Genomic DNA, 15,445 nt, shown 5'->3' with positions numbered 1-15,445 from the left:
GTAAAACCCAGTTACAATGCGTTTCTTACAGGAAGTGATAAGTGTGGACACTGGAGTTGTTGCCACACTCTACTGCCTGCAAGATGCCCCCGAGTGGGTATCTATGGCCCGTCTCTGTGGCTGCCAGCGCAGTGAGGAGGTCAGCGATCTTTGGGGGAGCTAGACACTGCAGGTCCCAGAACATAAGCAGAGTGCAGGGAAGGGGTAAATGGGACAGTATAAGTCAGCGTTCTCTGCTACACTTGCACCCTAAACATGAAAGCGTTACTAGGGACAGTGGTTTAGGTGGATTGCTGTACAGAATTGTTTACCACAGTATTTATCCAAACACATCTCTGCATTGTGTTTGTATCATTCATTCTATCTGAACTGACACTGCCACTGTAGAACTTGTTCTGTTTGCTTCAAGTACCGCACTGAAGATCTCTCTAATACTATAAATTATATAAGAAATAATGTAACCTTAAAGGTGGCATGTAGACTCATCCCATGACCGATGTAGATCGGGGACTTGGGACAACAAGCAGCCAAGACCTACAATGGGAACGGATCTTTCCTCCCATGACAACCTGGCTGCCCAAAGTGCCCCTCCTGGGCTGCCAGGAATCCGCTAGCACTCACAAGGGTGAGAAGCAACTGTATGATCATCCGGATTATATAGCCTGGAACATAAATACTTTGGTGTGTTATATAGATTATAATACATACCCACATATTAATAACTTTCATGTACAGGCCTGGAGTTGTCCTTACATCACCCACAGGTCTGGGCTGACGACACATCACATATACACATCCATCAATCACACAAACCTGGAACACATGTTAAGGCCTCTACTGGACCCATCTAACAGTTCTAATAGGCAGACTGCCTCGGTTCCGGTATGAATGGTCGACCATGTTATGGTCGACAGTCATTAGGTCGACCACAATTGGTCGACATTGACATGTTCGACATGGACGAAAGGCCGACACATGAAAGGCCGACACATGAAAGGCCGACGTGATTTATTTTATTTATTTTTTACTTTTTTGGGTGTTGTTTTTTTGCGTAAAGTGACTGGGAACCCCAATTAGTGCACCGCCTTCGCTCACCATGCTTCGGGTATGGTGCCTTCGCTCCGCTACCGCTTCGCTCGGCACAGATTACCGTTCCAATCGTAGTCCACGTGGATCGTAAAGTATGGAAAAGTTCCCCAAAACAAAAAAAGTTAAAAAAACTCATGTCAACCAAGTGTCCATGTTGATCAATAGTGGTCGACCTAATGACTGTCGACCATAACATGGTCGACCATCTGAACGGATACCGACTGCCTCTGTATCTGGAAGTAGAGCTATACTAGTGGTTCTGACCGTGGCTTTGCCCAGCTGGCGTTTCCCTTGAGGTAAGGTAAGGTTTTCTTATAAAACACAAAACAAGAGGACTATATTATTAAATAAAACGTAATGGTAAACTGGCATGGGATGTTCAAAAATCCCCATTTAATCAGGGTAGCATCGATACAACTTAAAACAACAGCCCCTTGCTTAAATGGCGGGTTTCCAAGACCATACCAATCTTTCATTAGGAAGAATTACGGATAATGATCATCTATTGTTTGCCAAAGAATCCATAAAAAATATTTAGAGGAGTATATTCACTCTGATACAATGTAGCGTGGCCATTGCACATGAAGCCTGGCCTCACAAGCACATATGGACAGGGCGGGATCCGGTCTGAAGATCGACACTGTCTAGGTCGACAATGTTTAGGTTGACCACTATAGGTCGACAGTTGGAATGTCGACAGGGTTTCTAGGTCGACAGGTCAAAAGGTCGACATGAGGGGGGGGGTTTCCCCTTTCTTTCTTTTTTTTACTTTTTCATACTTAACGATCCACGTGGACTACAACTGGAACGTTAATCTGTGCTGAGCAAAACGGTAGTGGAGCGAGGCACTTTGCCCGAAGCATGGCGAGCGAAGCGAGCGAAGCGAGCCATGCGAGGGGTTACGGTGCACTAATTGGGGTTCCCGGTCACTCTACGAAGAAAACGACCCCAAATAAATTAAAAAAAAACTCATGTCAACCTTTTGACCTGTCGACCGAGCACGTCGACCTAGAAACCTGTCGACCTTCCAACCCAGTCGAACTAGTGACTGTCGACCTATAGTGGTCGACCTAGACACTGTCGATCTAATGATCCACACCAGGACAGGGCAAGTATACCAGTTGTTGAACATCACCATCAATAGCAACAATACACAAGCACAATCACCATGTATTGGCCTACAAGAGTGCAGCCTCAGTTTGCTTCTCAAAGGACAAAAGTTAAAACTGCCCATTACCCTTTGGCAGAATCGCAGTGTGCAGAGGTTTGCAAAAGATATTAAGAAATATTTGCAAGCTATACGTGGAGCTAGAAACTGGCTTTTCACACTCAGGAGTCAGGGAGGAGATGAATTTACAGTAGAAACGACACACAAAAAAGGAAGCAGACGGGAGTTTGTAGAGTCCAGGGCTTCCTGGCTTTGTCTAGCTATGCAAGTTAAATACAATATGGAGTGTGAAGCTTTAAAAGGAGAGGAAAATGAAAAAAATAAGATTTTACTTACCGATAAATCTATTTCTCGGAGTCCGTAGTGGATGCTGGGGTTCCTGAAAGGACCATGGGGAATAGCGGCTCCGCAGGAGACAGGGCACAAAAAGTAAAGCTTTTTCCGATCAGGTGGTGTGCACTGGCTCCTCCCCCTATGACCCTCCTCCAGACTCCAGTTAGGTACTGTGCCCGGACGAGCGTACACAATAAGGGAGGATTTTGAATCCCGGGTAAGACTCATACCAGCCACACCAATCACACCGTACAACTTGTGATCTAAACCCAGTTAACAGTATGATAACAGCGGAGCCTCTGAAAGATGGCTTCCTACAACAATAACCCGAATTAGTTAACAATAACTATGTACAATTTATGCAGATAATCCGCACTTGGGATGGGCGCCCAGCATCCACTACGGACTCCGAGAAATAGATTTATCGGTAAGTAAAATCTTATTTTCTCTATCGTCCTAGTGGATGCTGGGGTTCCTGAAAGGACCATGGGGATTATACCAAAGCTCCCAAACGGGCGGGAGAGTGCGGATGACTCTGCAGCACCGAATGAGAGAACTCCAGGTCCTCCTTAGCCAGAGTATCAAATTTGTAAAATTTTACAAACGTGTTCTCCCCTGACCACGTAGCTGCTCGGCAAAGTTGTAATGCCGAGACCCCTCGGGCAGCCGCCCAAGATGAGCCCACCTTCCTTGTGGAGTGGGCCTTTACAGATTTAGGCTGTGGCAGGCCTGCCACAGAATGTGCCAGTTGGATTGTGCTACAGATCCAACGAGCAATCGTCTGCTTAGACGCAGGAGCACCCATCTTGTTGGGTGCATACAATATAAACAACGAGTCAGATTTTCTGACTCCAGCTGTTCTTGCAATATATATTTTTAATGCTCTGACAACGTCCAGTAACTTGGAGTCCTCCAAGTCACTTGTAGCCGCAGGCACTACAATAGGCTGGTTCAGATGAAATGCTGACACCACCTTAGGGAGAAAATGCGGACGAGTCCGCAGTTCTGCCCTGTCCGAATGGAAAATCAGATATGGGCTTTTGTAAGATAAAGCTGCCAATTCTGACACTCTCCTGGCAGAAGCCAGGGCTAGAAGCATGGTCACTTTCCAAGTGAGATATTTCAAATCCACCTTATTTAGTGGTTCAAACCAATGAGATTTTAGAAAATCCAAAACTACATTGAGATCCCACGGTGCCACTGGAGGCACCACAGGGGGCTGTATATGCAGCACTCCCTTAACAAAGGTCTGGACTTCAGGGACTGAAGCCAATTCTTTTTGAAAGAAAATCGACAGGGCCGAAATTTGAACCTTAATAGATCCCAATTTGAGACCCATAGACAATCCTGATTGCAGGAAATGTAGGAATCGACCCAGTTGAAATTCCTCCGTCGGAGCACTCCGATCTTCGCACCACGCAACATATTTTCGCCAAATTCGGTGATAATGTTGCACGGTTACTTCTTTCCTTGCTTTAATCAAAGTAGGAATGACTTCTTCCGGCATGCCTTTTTCCATTAGGATCCGGCGTTCAACCGCCATGCCGTCAAACGCAGCCGCGGTAAGTCTTGAAACAGACAGGGACCCTGCTGAAGCAAGTCCCTCCTTAGAGGTAGAGGCCACGGATCTTCCGTGATCATCTCTTGAAGTTCCGGGTACCAAGTCCTTCTTGGCCAATCCGGAACCACTAGTATCGTTCTTACGCCTCTTTGCCGTATAATTCTCAATACTTTTGGTATGAGAGGCAGAGGAGGAAACACATACACCGACTGGTACACCCAAGGCGTTACCAGCGCGTCCACAGCTATTGCCTGCGGATCTCTTGACCTGGCGCAATACCTGTCCAGTTTTTTGTTGAGGCGAGACGCCATCATGTCCACCATTGGTCTTTCCCAACGGGTTACCAGCATGTGGAAGACTTCTGGATGAAGTCCCCACTCTCCCGGGTGAAGATCGTGTCTGCTGAGGAAGTCTGCTTCCCAGTTGTCCACTCCCGGGATGAACACTGCTGACAGTGCTATCACATGATTCTCTGCCCAGCGAAGAATCCTTGCAGCTTCTGCCATTGCACTCCTGCTTCTTGTGCCGCCCTGTCTGTTCACATGGGCGACTGCCGTGATGTTGTCCGACTGGATCAACACCGGTTTTCCCTGAAGCAGAGGTTCTGCCTGGCTTAGAGCATTGTATATTGCTCTTAGTTCCAGAATGTTTATGTGAAGAGACGTTTCCAGGCTTGTCCATACTCCCTGGAAGTTTCTTCCTTGTGTGACTGCTCCCCAGCCTCTCAGGCTGGCGTCCGTGGTCACCAGGATCCAATCCTGTATGCCGAATCTGCGGCCCTCCAATAGATGAGGACTCTGCAACCACCACAGAAGAGACACCCTTGTCCTTGGAGACAGGGTTATCCGTAGGTGCATCTGAAGATGCGACCCTGACCATTTGTCCAACAGATCCCTTTGGAAAATTCTTGCGTGGAATCTGCCGAATGGAATTGCTTCGTAAGAAGCCACCATTTTTCCCAGGACTCTTGTGCATTGATGTACAGACACCTTTCCTGGTTTTAGGAGGTTCCTGACAAGCTCGGATAACTCCTTGGCTTTTTCCTCCGGGAGAAAAACCTTTTTCTGAACCGTGTCCAGAATCATCCCTAGGAACAGCAGACGAGTTGTCGGCATTAACTGGGATTTTGGAATATTCAGAATCCACCCGTGCTGTTTTAGCACTTCTTGAGACAGTGCTAATCCCATCTCTAGCTGTTCTCTGGACCTCGCCCTTATTAGGAGATCGTCCAAGTATGGGATAATTAATACGCCTTTTCTTCGAAGAAGAATCATCATCTCGGCCATTACCTTTGTAAAGATCCGAGGTGCCGTGGACAATCCGAACGGCAGCGTCTGAAACTGATAGTGACAGTTTTGTACAACGAACCTGAGGTACCCCTGGTGTGAGGGGTAAATTGGAACGTGGAGATACGCATCCTTGATGTCCAAGGATACCATAAAGTCCCCCTCTTCCAGGTTCGCTATCACTGCTCTGAGTGACTCCATTTTGAACTTGAACTTCTTTATGTACAGGTTCAAGGACTTCAGATTTAGAATAGGCCTTACCGAGCCATCCGGCTTCGGTACCACAAAAAGAGTGGAATAATACCCCTTCCCTTGTTGTAGAAGAGGTACCTTGACTATCACCTGCTGAGAGTACAGCTTGTGAATGGCTTCCAAAACCGTCTCCCTTTCGGAGGGGGACGTTGGTAAAGCAGACTTCAGGAAACGGCGAGGTGGATCCGTCTCTAATTCCAACCTGTACCCTTGAGATATTATCTGCAGGATCCAGGGATCTACCTGCGAGTGAGCCCACTGCGCGCTGTAATTTTTGAGACGACCGCCCACCGTCCCCGAGTCCGCTTGAGAAGCCCCAGCGTCATGCTGAGGCTTTTGTAGAAGCCGGGGAGGGCTTCTGTTCCTGGGAAGGAGCTGCGTGTTGCTGTCTCTTCCCTCGACCTTTGCCTCGTGGCAGATATGAATAGCCCTTTGCTCTCTTATTTTTAAAGGAACGAAAGGGCTGCGGTTGAAAAGTCGGTGCCTTTTTCTGTTGGGGAGTGACTTGAGGTAGAAAGGTGGATTTCCCGGCTGTAGCCGTGGCCACCAAATCTGATAGACCGACTCCAAATAACTCCTCCCCTTTATACGGCAAAACTTCCATATGCCGTTTTGAATCCGCATCGCCTGTCCACTGTCGCGTCCATAAAGCTCTTCTGGCCGAAATGGACATAGCACTTACCCGTGATGCCAGTGTGCAGATATCCCTCTGTGCATCACGCATATAAAGAAATGCATCCTTTATTTGTTCTAACGACAGTAAAATATTGTCCCTGTCCAGGGTATCAATATTTTCAATCAGGGACTCTGACCAAACTACCCCAGCACTGCCCATCCAGGCAGTCGCTACAGCTGGTCGTAGTATAACACCTGCATGTGTGTATATACTTTTTTGGATATTTTCCATCCTCCTATCTGATGGATCTTTAAGTGCGGCCGTCTCAGGAGAGGGTAACGCCACTTGTTTAGATAAGCGTGTTAGCGCCTTGTCCACCCTAGGAGGTGTTTCCCAGCGCTCCCTAACCTCTGGCGGGAAAGGGTATAATGCCAATAATTTCTTTGAAATTATCAGCTTTTTATCAGGGGCAACCCACGCTTCATTACACACGTCATTTAATTCTTCTGATTCAGGAAAAACTATAGGTAGTTTTTTCATACCCCACATAATACCCTGTTTAGTGGTACCTGTAGTATCAGCTAAATGTAACGCCTCCTTCATTGCCAAAATCATATAACGTGTGGCCCTACTGGAAAATACGGTTGATTCGTCACCGTCACCACTGGAGTCATCGCCTGTGTCTGGGTCTGTGTCGACCGACTGAGGCAAAGGGCGTTTCACAGCCCCTGACGGTGTTTGAGTCGCCTGGACAGGCACTAATTGATTGTCCGGCCGCCTCATGTCGTCAAACGACTGCTTTAGCGTGTTGACACTATCCCGTAGTTCCATAAATAAAGGCATCCATTCCGGTGTCGACTCCCTAGGGGGTGACATCCTCATATTTGGCAATTGCTCCGCCTCCACACCAATATCGTCCTCATACATGTCGACACACACGTACCGACACACAGCAGACACACAGGGAATGCTCCTAACGAAGACAGGACCCACCAGCCCTTTGGGGAGACAGAGGGAGAGTTTGCCAGCACACACCAAAAGCGCTATATATATATCAGGGATAGCCTTATAATAAGTGCTCCCTTATAGCTGCTTTGTTATATCAAAATATCGCCATAAATGTGCCCCCCCCTCTCTGTTTTACCCTGTTTCTGTAGTGCAGTGCAGGGGAGAGACCTGGGAGCCGTCCTGACCAGCGGAGCTGTGAGAGGAAATGGCGCCGTGTGCTGAGGAGATAGGCCCCGCCCCTTTTCTGGCGGGCTCGTCTCCCGCTATTTAGTGAATCCAGGCAGGGGTTAAATATCTCCATATAGCCTCTAGGGCTATATGTGAGGTATTTTTAGCCTTTATAGGTAATCATTTTGCCTCCCAGGGCGCCCCCCCCCAGCGCCCTGCACCCTCAGTGACTGCCGTGTGAAGTGTGCTGAGAGGAAAATGGCGCACAGCTGCAGTGCTGTGCGCTACCTTTTGAAGACTGCAGGAGTCTTCAGCCGCCGATTCTGGACCTCTTCTGACTTCAGCATCTGCAAGGGGGCCGGCGGCGTGGCTCCGGTGACCATCCAGGCTGTACCTGTGATCGTCCCTCTGGAGCTTGATGTCCAGTAGCCAAGAAGCCAATCCATCCTGCACGCAGGTGAGTTGACTCCTTCTCCCCTCAGTCCCTCGCTGCAGTGATCCTGTTGCCAGCAGGAATCACTGTAAAATAAAAAACCTAGCTAAACTTTTTCTAAGCAGCTCTTTAGGAGAGCCACCTAGATTGCACCCTTCTCGGCCGGGCACAAAAATCTAACTGGAGTCTGGAGGAGGGTCATAGGGGGAGGAGCCAGTGCACACCACCTGATCGGAAAAAGCTTTACTTTTTGTGCCCTGTCTCCTGCGGAGCCGCTATTCCCCATGGTCCTTTCAGGAACCCCAGCATCCACTAGGACGATAGAGAAACGAGTGTTACATTTACACCAGTTTCAAACTTGAAAAAAGCAGCATATATTGTGGGCCTTGGACCCGATTCAGTAAGGATTGCAAAGTAGCTGAATTTGCCGTCCTTCTAATCGCATATTGGGGACCCCCCATCGTAGGGCAAGGCCACCCATCATGCAAACCGCCGCCTCCCCCCACGCAATTACAGCGTGATCGCTAACAATAGGGAGGACTGCCACCATTTTTGTGATTGCAGCAGCTGCGCGAGACGTCACGCAGCCACCCTGATCACAACCATGCCACGGCCCCTGCTCGACTAGCGCCACCCCCCATTTTAAAGCCACGCCCCCACAATGCTTCGCCTGAAATGGAGCGTTACCCCCCTCCATGAACGCCTCTGCCGGATTGAAAGGTGGAAGCGTTCGCATTATCTGCGGGTGCCTGCGCCTGTGGGGCAATCGTAAAAATTCTGGTTGGATTGCTACAGTCTCCAGCCATACTGTATTTCAGGCTTGTTCAATAGAAGTGTGATTTTCAGGATGCAACTTAACTACAAACATCTAAAAACTAAAAGGTGCATACACACGGTGAGATTCTGACTATGCGATTTCCCTTGAACTCCCCGGAGCCTAGAACCACCAATACTGACTGTACATACGGTGCGATTTTGCCTATATACAATTTTGCCTATGCTAGAAACTAGATTGTACACTTTCCAGTCAAAATTGCTTTCCCTGCACAGTCTATTTCTTCTTGCGATACCGACCCCGCGGGAGCGTGCATCGGTATCGCAACCTGTGTACACACGATGCCATATGTGCTAACTTTTCTTACAACTTTGACTATATAGTCAAAATCGTAAGCACACAATGCACCGTGTGTATGCACCTTAAGATATGAAACCTTCCTCTAGGACAGTGATGGGGAACCTTTGGCCCTACAGCTGTTGAACTACACGTCCCAGCATGCCCTGCTACAGTTTTGGTATGTGTAGTTCAACAACAGCTGGAGTGCCAAACGTTCCCCATCATTGATCTAGGACAGAGGTTCTCAAACTCGGTCCTCGGGGGCACACACAGTGCATGTTTTGCAGGTAACCCAGCAGGTGCACAGGTGTATTAATTACTCACTGACACATTTTAAAAGGTCCACAGGTAGAGCTAATTATTTCACTTGCGATTCTGTGAGGAGACCTGCAAAACATACACTGTCTGTGCCCCCGAGGACCGAGTTTGAGAACCTCTGATCTAGGATGTATGTTGTTTGGCTATGATAGACTCTGCAGAAACATAAAACAATGCAGAGGGGGGAGAAGAATGAGGCTGGGAGACTTCCTTCTGTAGTAGCAACAAATTTAGAAAAAAAACAAAACAAACAAAAACGAAACAGAGTGCATTTAAAGGCCCATACACACTTGCCGATAAAATGAGCGACGTCGCTCATTTTCCCCCTTCCTGAGCGACGTCGCTAACTTTAATCGGCAAGTGTGTATGCCGCCAGCGACGGCCGATGCGCGGCCCCGTGGGTCGGCAACGATAGCCGCTGTCGCCAGGGCATGCATGCAGGATCTGGACTGTCGTCCACGACCTGCATGCAGGGCTGGCGGAGGCGTGACGTCACTAAGCGATATGAGCGGTCATATCGCTCAGTGTGTACAGTCGGCCGCCGACCGGCCGGCCCGGGAGGGGAAACGTTAGACACAGAGCGACATCGTCTAATGTGTACGGACCTTTAATGTGCCACTGTCTCCCAGACTAAGCAGCTTGCAGCTTTGTCCAATGGATTTCAGTGACTAGCTTCTAAAAACGCTTTCAGACATCAGACCTGTGGAATTCCTGGGTCTGAGCTCAACGACACTGGTCGGGAGAAGGGTTGTGGCTGGGGGTCCCGGGTCGTATGCATTCAGACATACTAAAATCCCAGGCTGATGTGCGTTCACCTGCATAAACCCTGGATTTTGGTGATGGAGTTTTTTTTTTATTCTCAGCCTTAGTGGCCAATTCAGTTAGGAGCAAGTTGAGTCCTGTGAGCCGTTTTCACAGAGAATTTGCACCGTGAATAAGTGATCTCCATCTTAAATAGTGGGTTTTGAACACTGTAACAAATCTCCATTAAGATGAATTACAGATAATGATCTTCTAATCTTTGGCTAAAAATACTCCTTCAACATGGGAGTGACATTTAACATTAAGGTTCTAATAAATCAAAACCTTGACATGTATTTGTGCAAAACCAGGCAGATTATAATGGACAAGCTTAGAGCAAATACTATGGGCAGATTCAGGTAGCCGTGATCAGCTGCACATATCAGTCCATTACAGTACCAGATTTCCACTCATAGGCTGCAAGCAATAATCAGCTTTGAAAGAAGTATCTAGCCAAGTCCGCCGGAAGCTGTTCCTGTGGCTGCATTGAGTCGGCCTCTATGTTTGTGTAAGATTTTCTATGCCACTGTAGGAACACTTCATGGAAACAAATATCTAGACCAGTGGTTCCCAATCGTCGTCTTCAAGGACCCCTAACAGTTCATGTTTTCCAGGTCACCTTGTGGATTTTTAAAATGTGACAGTTGACGATACACAGTGCCAATGCAGGGCGACCTGGAAAACATGAACAGTTAGTGGTCCTGAGGACAGAGCTTAGGAAACACTGACCTAGACTGATTACAATGGGCAGGGGAAATGCAGAGATGAAATGCTACTTCCTGTCCCAAAGCAGGGTCAAATATATTTATGTAGGACAGACTTGTGGGTTACGTATAGCCAAATGTACACCTGTGAGAAGATGCAAATATCACTTGGTTTGGAAAAAGCATGGAAAAGAACTGTACTTGGGAGATTTAGTAACGAGAACATCCATACACACACAGAAACATTTTTATAACTAAGAACTGGATAGTTAAGAGTTTTGGTAAATTCGTTTTTGCAATGTTAATACTGCAGAAAGCAGTTTGGGTCATTGATCTCCAACATACCAGCATGCAAACTAGCGACAGTCAACTTGGTACACTACATCCCAGTAACAAGTTACAATGCATACAATGGGGTCAATTCTATTCAGCGACAGTTAGCTCCCATCGCTATTCAATTCAGCTCGTTAAGTCGGCGAAGGCCCGTTCTCCCGACAATTCAACTTGTTAAGTCGACAAGAACGGGCATTCTCCGACTTAACTCCCCGGCGCGATGCTGATTCCCGACAGAATCAGCCTCGCGCAGGCTGCAGCACTTTTGTCGGGTTTCTTCTCTGATCCCCGGGGGTGAGAGAAGAATTTCCGACAATTGGTGTCACTTGGCGCTGTATTGAATAGTGCCGGGAGCTAACTCCCGGTGCTATTCAACTGTCGCTGAATAGAATTGACCCCAATGAAACCAGAGAAAGACACGTACCCGCAATAACACATCAGCAGGCACTTTAAACCAGTGTTAAGAGCTACAACAATAAAAATTGGGCAATAAAGCAGGAAGGAGAGAGTTACATAGGTGTAGGCTCGCAGGGCATGTGGATCTAAGGCCGCCTTTAACCAATCACGGATGTGAACTACACAGCTATAAGAGGGAGATTAAAATAGCAACAACGTGATTTATCATTAGCTTACTTCGGCTTACAACCGTAGTTCCCAGACTTTTTTCAATGACAGCGCCCTAGAGTATCAGAATTGTTGTCACGGCACCTCTAGGCCAAAAGGTTCTTTTTGTGACAATTCAGAAAAACATTAAATTAAGTAAATTGTGTATATAGGTTCAGTTATGTGGTGCGGGACAGGATTCATTTGTTTGTCCACGTATTTTAGGATGGGAAACCACAAAGCACTGGTTTTGCCAGCAAGGGTTCGATACGCCGGCAGTCGGGATGTCTGTGGCAAGAGTATCGACGGCGGCATCCCAACAGTGAGAATCCCGACAGGGGCAAGGTAAGTAGCGTTACCTTCCCTCAATGCCCCCCTAACCTTACCCGATGTTGCCTATTCCTAACCCACCCTCCTAATCGGAACCCTACCCCCCCACCGCGGCTTACCTCTCCTGTGTCCCGGTAGTCAGTCATTCGGGATCCCAGCTGTCGGGATTGTGATCCCAGTCTGGATGCTGGCGCCGGCATTCCGAGTAGTGTAGGGATTCTGGCGTCAGTATTTTAACTACTGGGATCCCGACCAGAAGTCTTATTGCCAACCGAAGGCACCCCTGCAAGGGTACCAGGGCAGCCAGTTTGGGAACCACTGGCTCATACCCCTTTCAGACCGCCAGCAAAAACCCGGGTTATTGCACATAGGCACGCAGCAACCAGGGTTCCTGTGCAGTCTGAAAGGGTCCAGTTGAAATAATCCGTGTCGACCCGGTATTTGAACTCTGTTAGCGACCGGGGTTGAACAAGGCTTCAACCCGAGTCGCGGTGCGGTGTGAACGGGTAAGCTGGGTCGCATCCCCTTTCACACTATAGGAAGAGGCGGAGCTTGGAGATGATTTCATCGCTAAGCACCGCCTCTGCATGTGTCACCGGTGATGTCACCAACCCAGCAAAATGCCGGGTCAGGATGCCATCTCTTGTCAGGTGGCACCTGGGATGTACCAGAGTACAAATCCTGGGTGCAACCCGGTATATGCGGCCTGAAATGGGTATTACAAGCATGTGGGTCAAGGCCCAGAGCATACGAGACTGCTTCAGGGTACCATGATTGTCAGATATCACCGACATTCCATTATCAACATCTTTCGGGACTGCACAATAATAATAATAATAATAATATCCCAATAATTTTTTTTTTTTATCTAAACTCACTCCCAATAAGCTCTTCACTGGATAGAATCACATAACAGGCCAATGACGCCATATAGTGTACTGTAGATCAATCAAGGTGGCTGGCATCAAACTCAAGCTATTAATGATGATACTTAGTATACGGGCCACAAATTAGACATTCGTTCTACAAATGTCATACTACTTTGCTATATGTAAAATAAAACCTACTATATTACAGACATCTCATGCCCATCACTTTTAGAAATGCTGAATTTTTGAAAAGTTACAGACACAAGTTATAATTCAAGGCAGTAAAATATTTTGTGGAAGAGATTCTTACATTTCAGGGCAGAGGCTGGGCAGCATGGTAGTTCTTCAACTCTCTTGCCCTGGAGTTTACTAGAGAAGCTTTGCGTTCTGGTCACATAGTTGCTAGGAAAAATGCCCAAACGATCTTGAATCTTTCCAGTCCACCAGCCTTCATCACCTGACACACGGAAGTCCTTGGAGAGCACCTGGACCTGGTCACCCAGACGCAGGGTCAGCTCGTCCTCTGCAGACGCCTCATAGTCAAAGACTGCAGTCCAGTAAAATGGATTTGACAAAGAGGGTGAAGACTGTCCTCCAATGACCCCAGCCCCGCCTCCACTACCACCACCATCATCACCATACTCCTCCAAAAACTCCTGTCTTGTGGGAGTACCCTCTCTGTCATCCTGATCCTCATCGTCTTCTGGAACCAATGGTACTGGTAATACTGATGCATTAGATGCGGCTCTCGTCACTCCGAAAGAGGTTTTGCTACTGCCAGGCAGGGAGAGCAGAGATCTGAGGGGCTCCATTGAACTGATCCATAGGTGAGGCTTGGTGTATGGAGCCTTGTGCCCATGCACCGACACTTTACAGGAAGCAACTTAGAGAAAGCAAGGCTCTAGGGTAGCAGCCAGTGATGTCCCAGGATATGGTCAAAGTCACCTCTTTAGAAAGGAGGCGATCGAAAAAGATGCACAAAAACAGACGTATTGGCCCCGCAGCATGGGCAGGATCACTATTTGCTGCAATACTGGCTACTCCACCTGCAGAAAGTTTACAGGTAACCTGAAATGCAGAGCTATGGGCTGCAGCAACTGAAGTGGTTATCCTGACAGGCTTCCCCTGCAGCCACAGCTCTGTTAGGAGTCTCCAGGTATCTGAAGAAGGGCTGTCTGGAGGGAGGCTGCGGCCTATGAGCAGGTGCCCTGCAGCTCACTGCAAGTGCAGAGTGCCAGGCTGCAGACTGGGGAGAGGAGCATGCACAAAGGGCTGCAGCAGCATCAGGGTGCCCCAAATATGTCCAGCAGTGCAAGTGCAGCAGAGATCAGCGGGGCCTGCCCATGGCCGGTGTTACAGGCTGCAGGGAGCCCAGCCACGGGCTCAGGATGCCCAGTGAGGTGCCCAGGAAGAAGCAGAACTTCCAGTGCCACAGGCCCAGAGTAGGAGTAAGTGCCCTCAGCCCGGCCCCCCCCGTGTGCTGCCCACCGCCTCACGTTCACCGGATCCGTGGACTCACAGGCAACAAGAGGCTGACCCGCAGCATCTCTCCCGTGCCCTCTCCCGGCAGCCCGCACCCATCCGCCCGGCAGCCCACTCCTTCTTGTCAGGAGGGAAGGAAACTCGCCGCCGCAGACTGCAGCCGCTTTCCTCACCCATTGGCTGACGCTGCTGTCCATCAGTGCGGCTTCTCGTGGTGATAGGACAACAGCATCTACTACACCCGCTTGTTCCCGCCTCCTGTCTGAAACCTGCTGACCCTCAGCGCTTTTTTTTTTTTTTTTAAACAAAACTTTAATCGGGTTTAAAATTGAAATACAAACACACAAACATGCCGGCGCATGGGGTGTAATTGTGTCATTCATTACGTTTGTCCGTACCAGCGTTTCCCACGTTACGTTGTGGCTGCAATGCATGAACCTGGACTGACTGAGTTATGCGTTCAGATCCTTCCCTCCATCAATGCAAGGACAGTGATTTAAGTCTAAAGTAATAGACATTGATGGCATGACACATTGCCTTACTTCAGAAGACTCCTATTTTAAACACAAACTGTATAAATAAATATATATATATATAATATATATATAATATATGTATGTATTTTAATATGTATATATGTATTCACACATTTATTTATTAACAGTTTTGTCTTTCTGTCATCAATATTGCATATTGAGATTACAAAAAAAATTGACATTATTAAAACAGTTGTACTGATAATGTTTGATTGTGGAAGATATAACTTCTGGCTCAATCTTTTTTCAGAAGTCTATTATGTCACGCTCGGCGTAAGTTGGGGTTCCGACAGCCGAGTTTTGGCTGAAGGGACAGCTGCCTGTGAGGAGAGTAAACTAGGTGGCTGAATGTAATTCCTCCTCATGGGGTGGAGGCAGGGCCGGTTCAAGGGCGCTCTGCGCCCCGGGCAGGAAAAGGGGTGTGGCCTAATACAGGGGGCG

The 15,445-nt window shown here is 48.0% G+C and overlaps 1 protein-coding gene across 2 annotated transcripts in view; it reads right to left on the bottom strand.

Annotated features, from left to right (window-relative positions):
- Positions 1-14,688, bottom strand: part of MAP3K9 (mitogen-activated protein kinase kinase kinase 9) — a 91,739-nt gene extending 77,051 nt beyond the window's left edge. For both annotated transcript variants that reach the window (XM_063947287.1, XM_063947288.1), the window contains exon 1: positions 13,297-14,688. In XM_063947287.1, the coding sequence (XP_063803357.1) occupies positions 13,297-13,798 (502 nt within the window). In that variant the 5' untranslated portion in view covers positions 13,799-14,688. The remainder of the gene's footprint in view (positions 1-13,296) is intronic.
- Between the last annotated feature and the right edge of the window lie 757 nt (positions 14,689-15,445).

Source organism: Pseudophryne corroboree, chromosome 12, assembly GCF_028390025.1.
Source record: "Pseudophryne corroboree isolate aPseCor3 chromosome 12, aPseCor3.hap2, whole genome shotgun sequence".
Classification (NCBI taxonomy): domain Eukaryota; kingdom Metazoa; phylum Chordata; class Amphibia; order Anura; family Myobatrachidae; genus Pseudophryne; species Pseudophryne corroboree.
The sequence above is the reverse complement of the archived record's forward strand: the minus strand, read 5'-3'. Positions and strand labels throughout refer to the sequence as shown.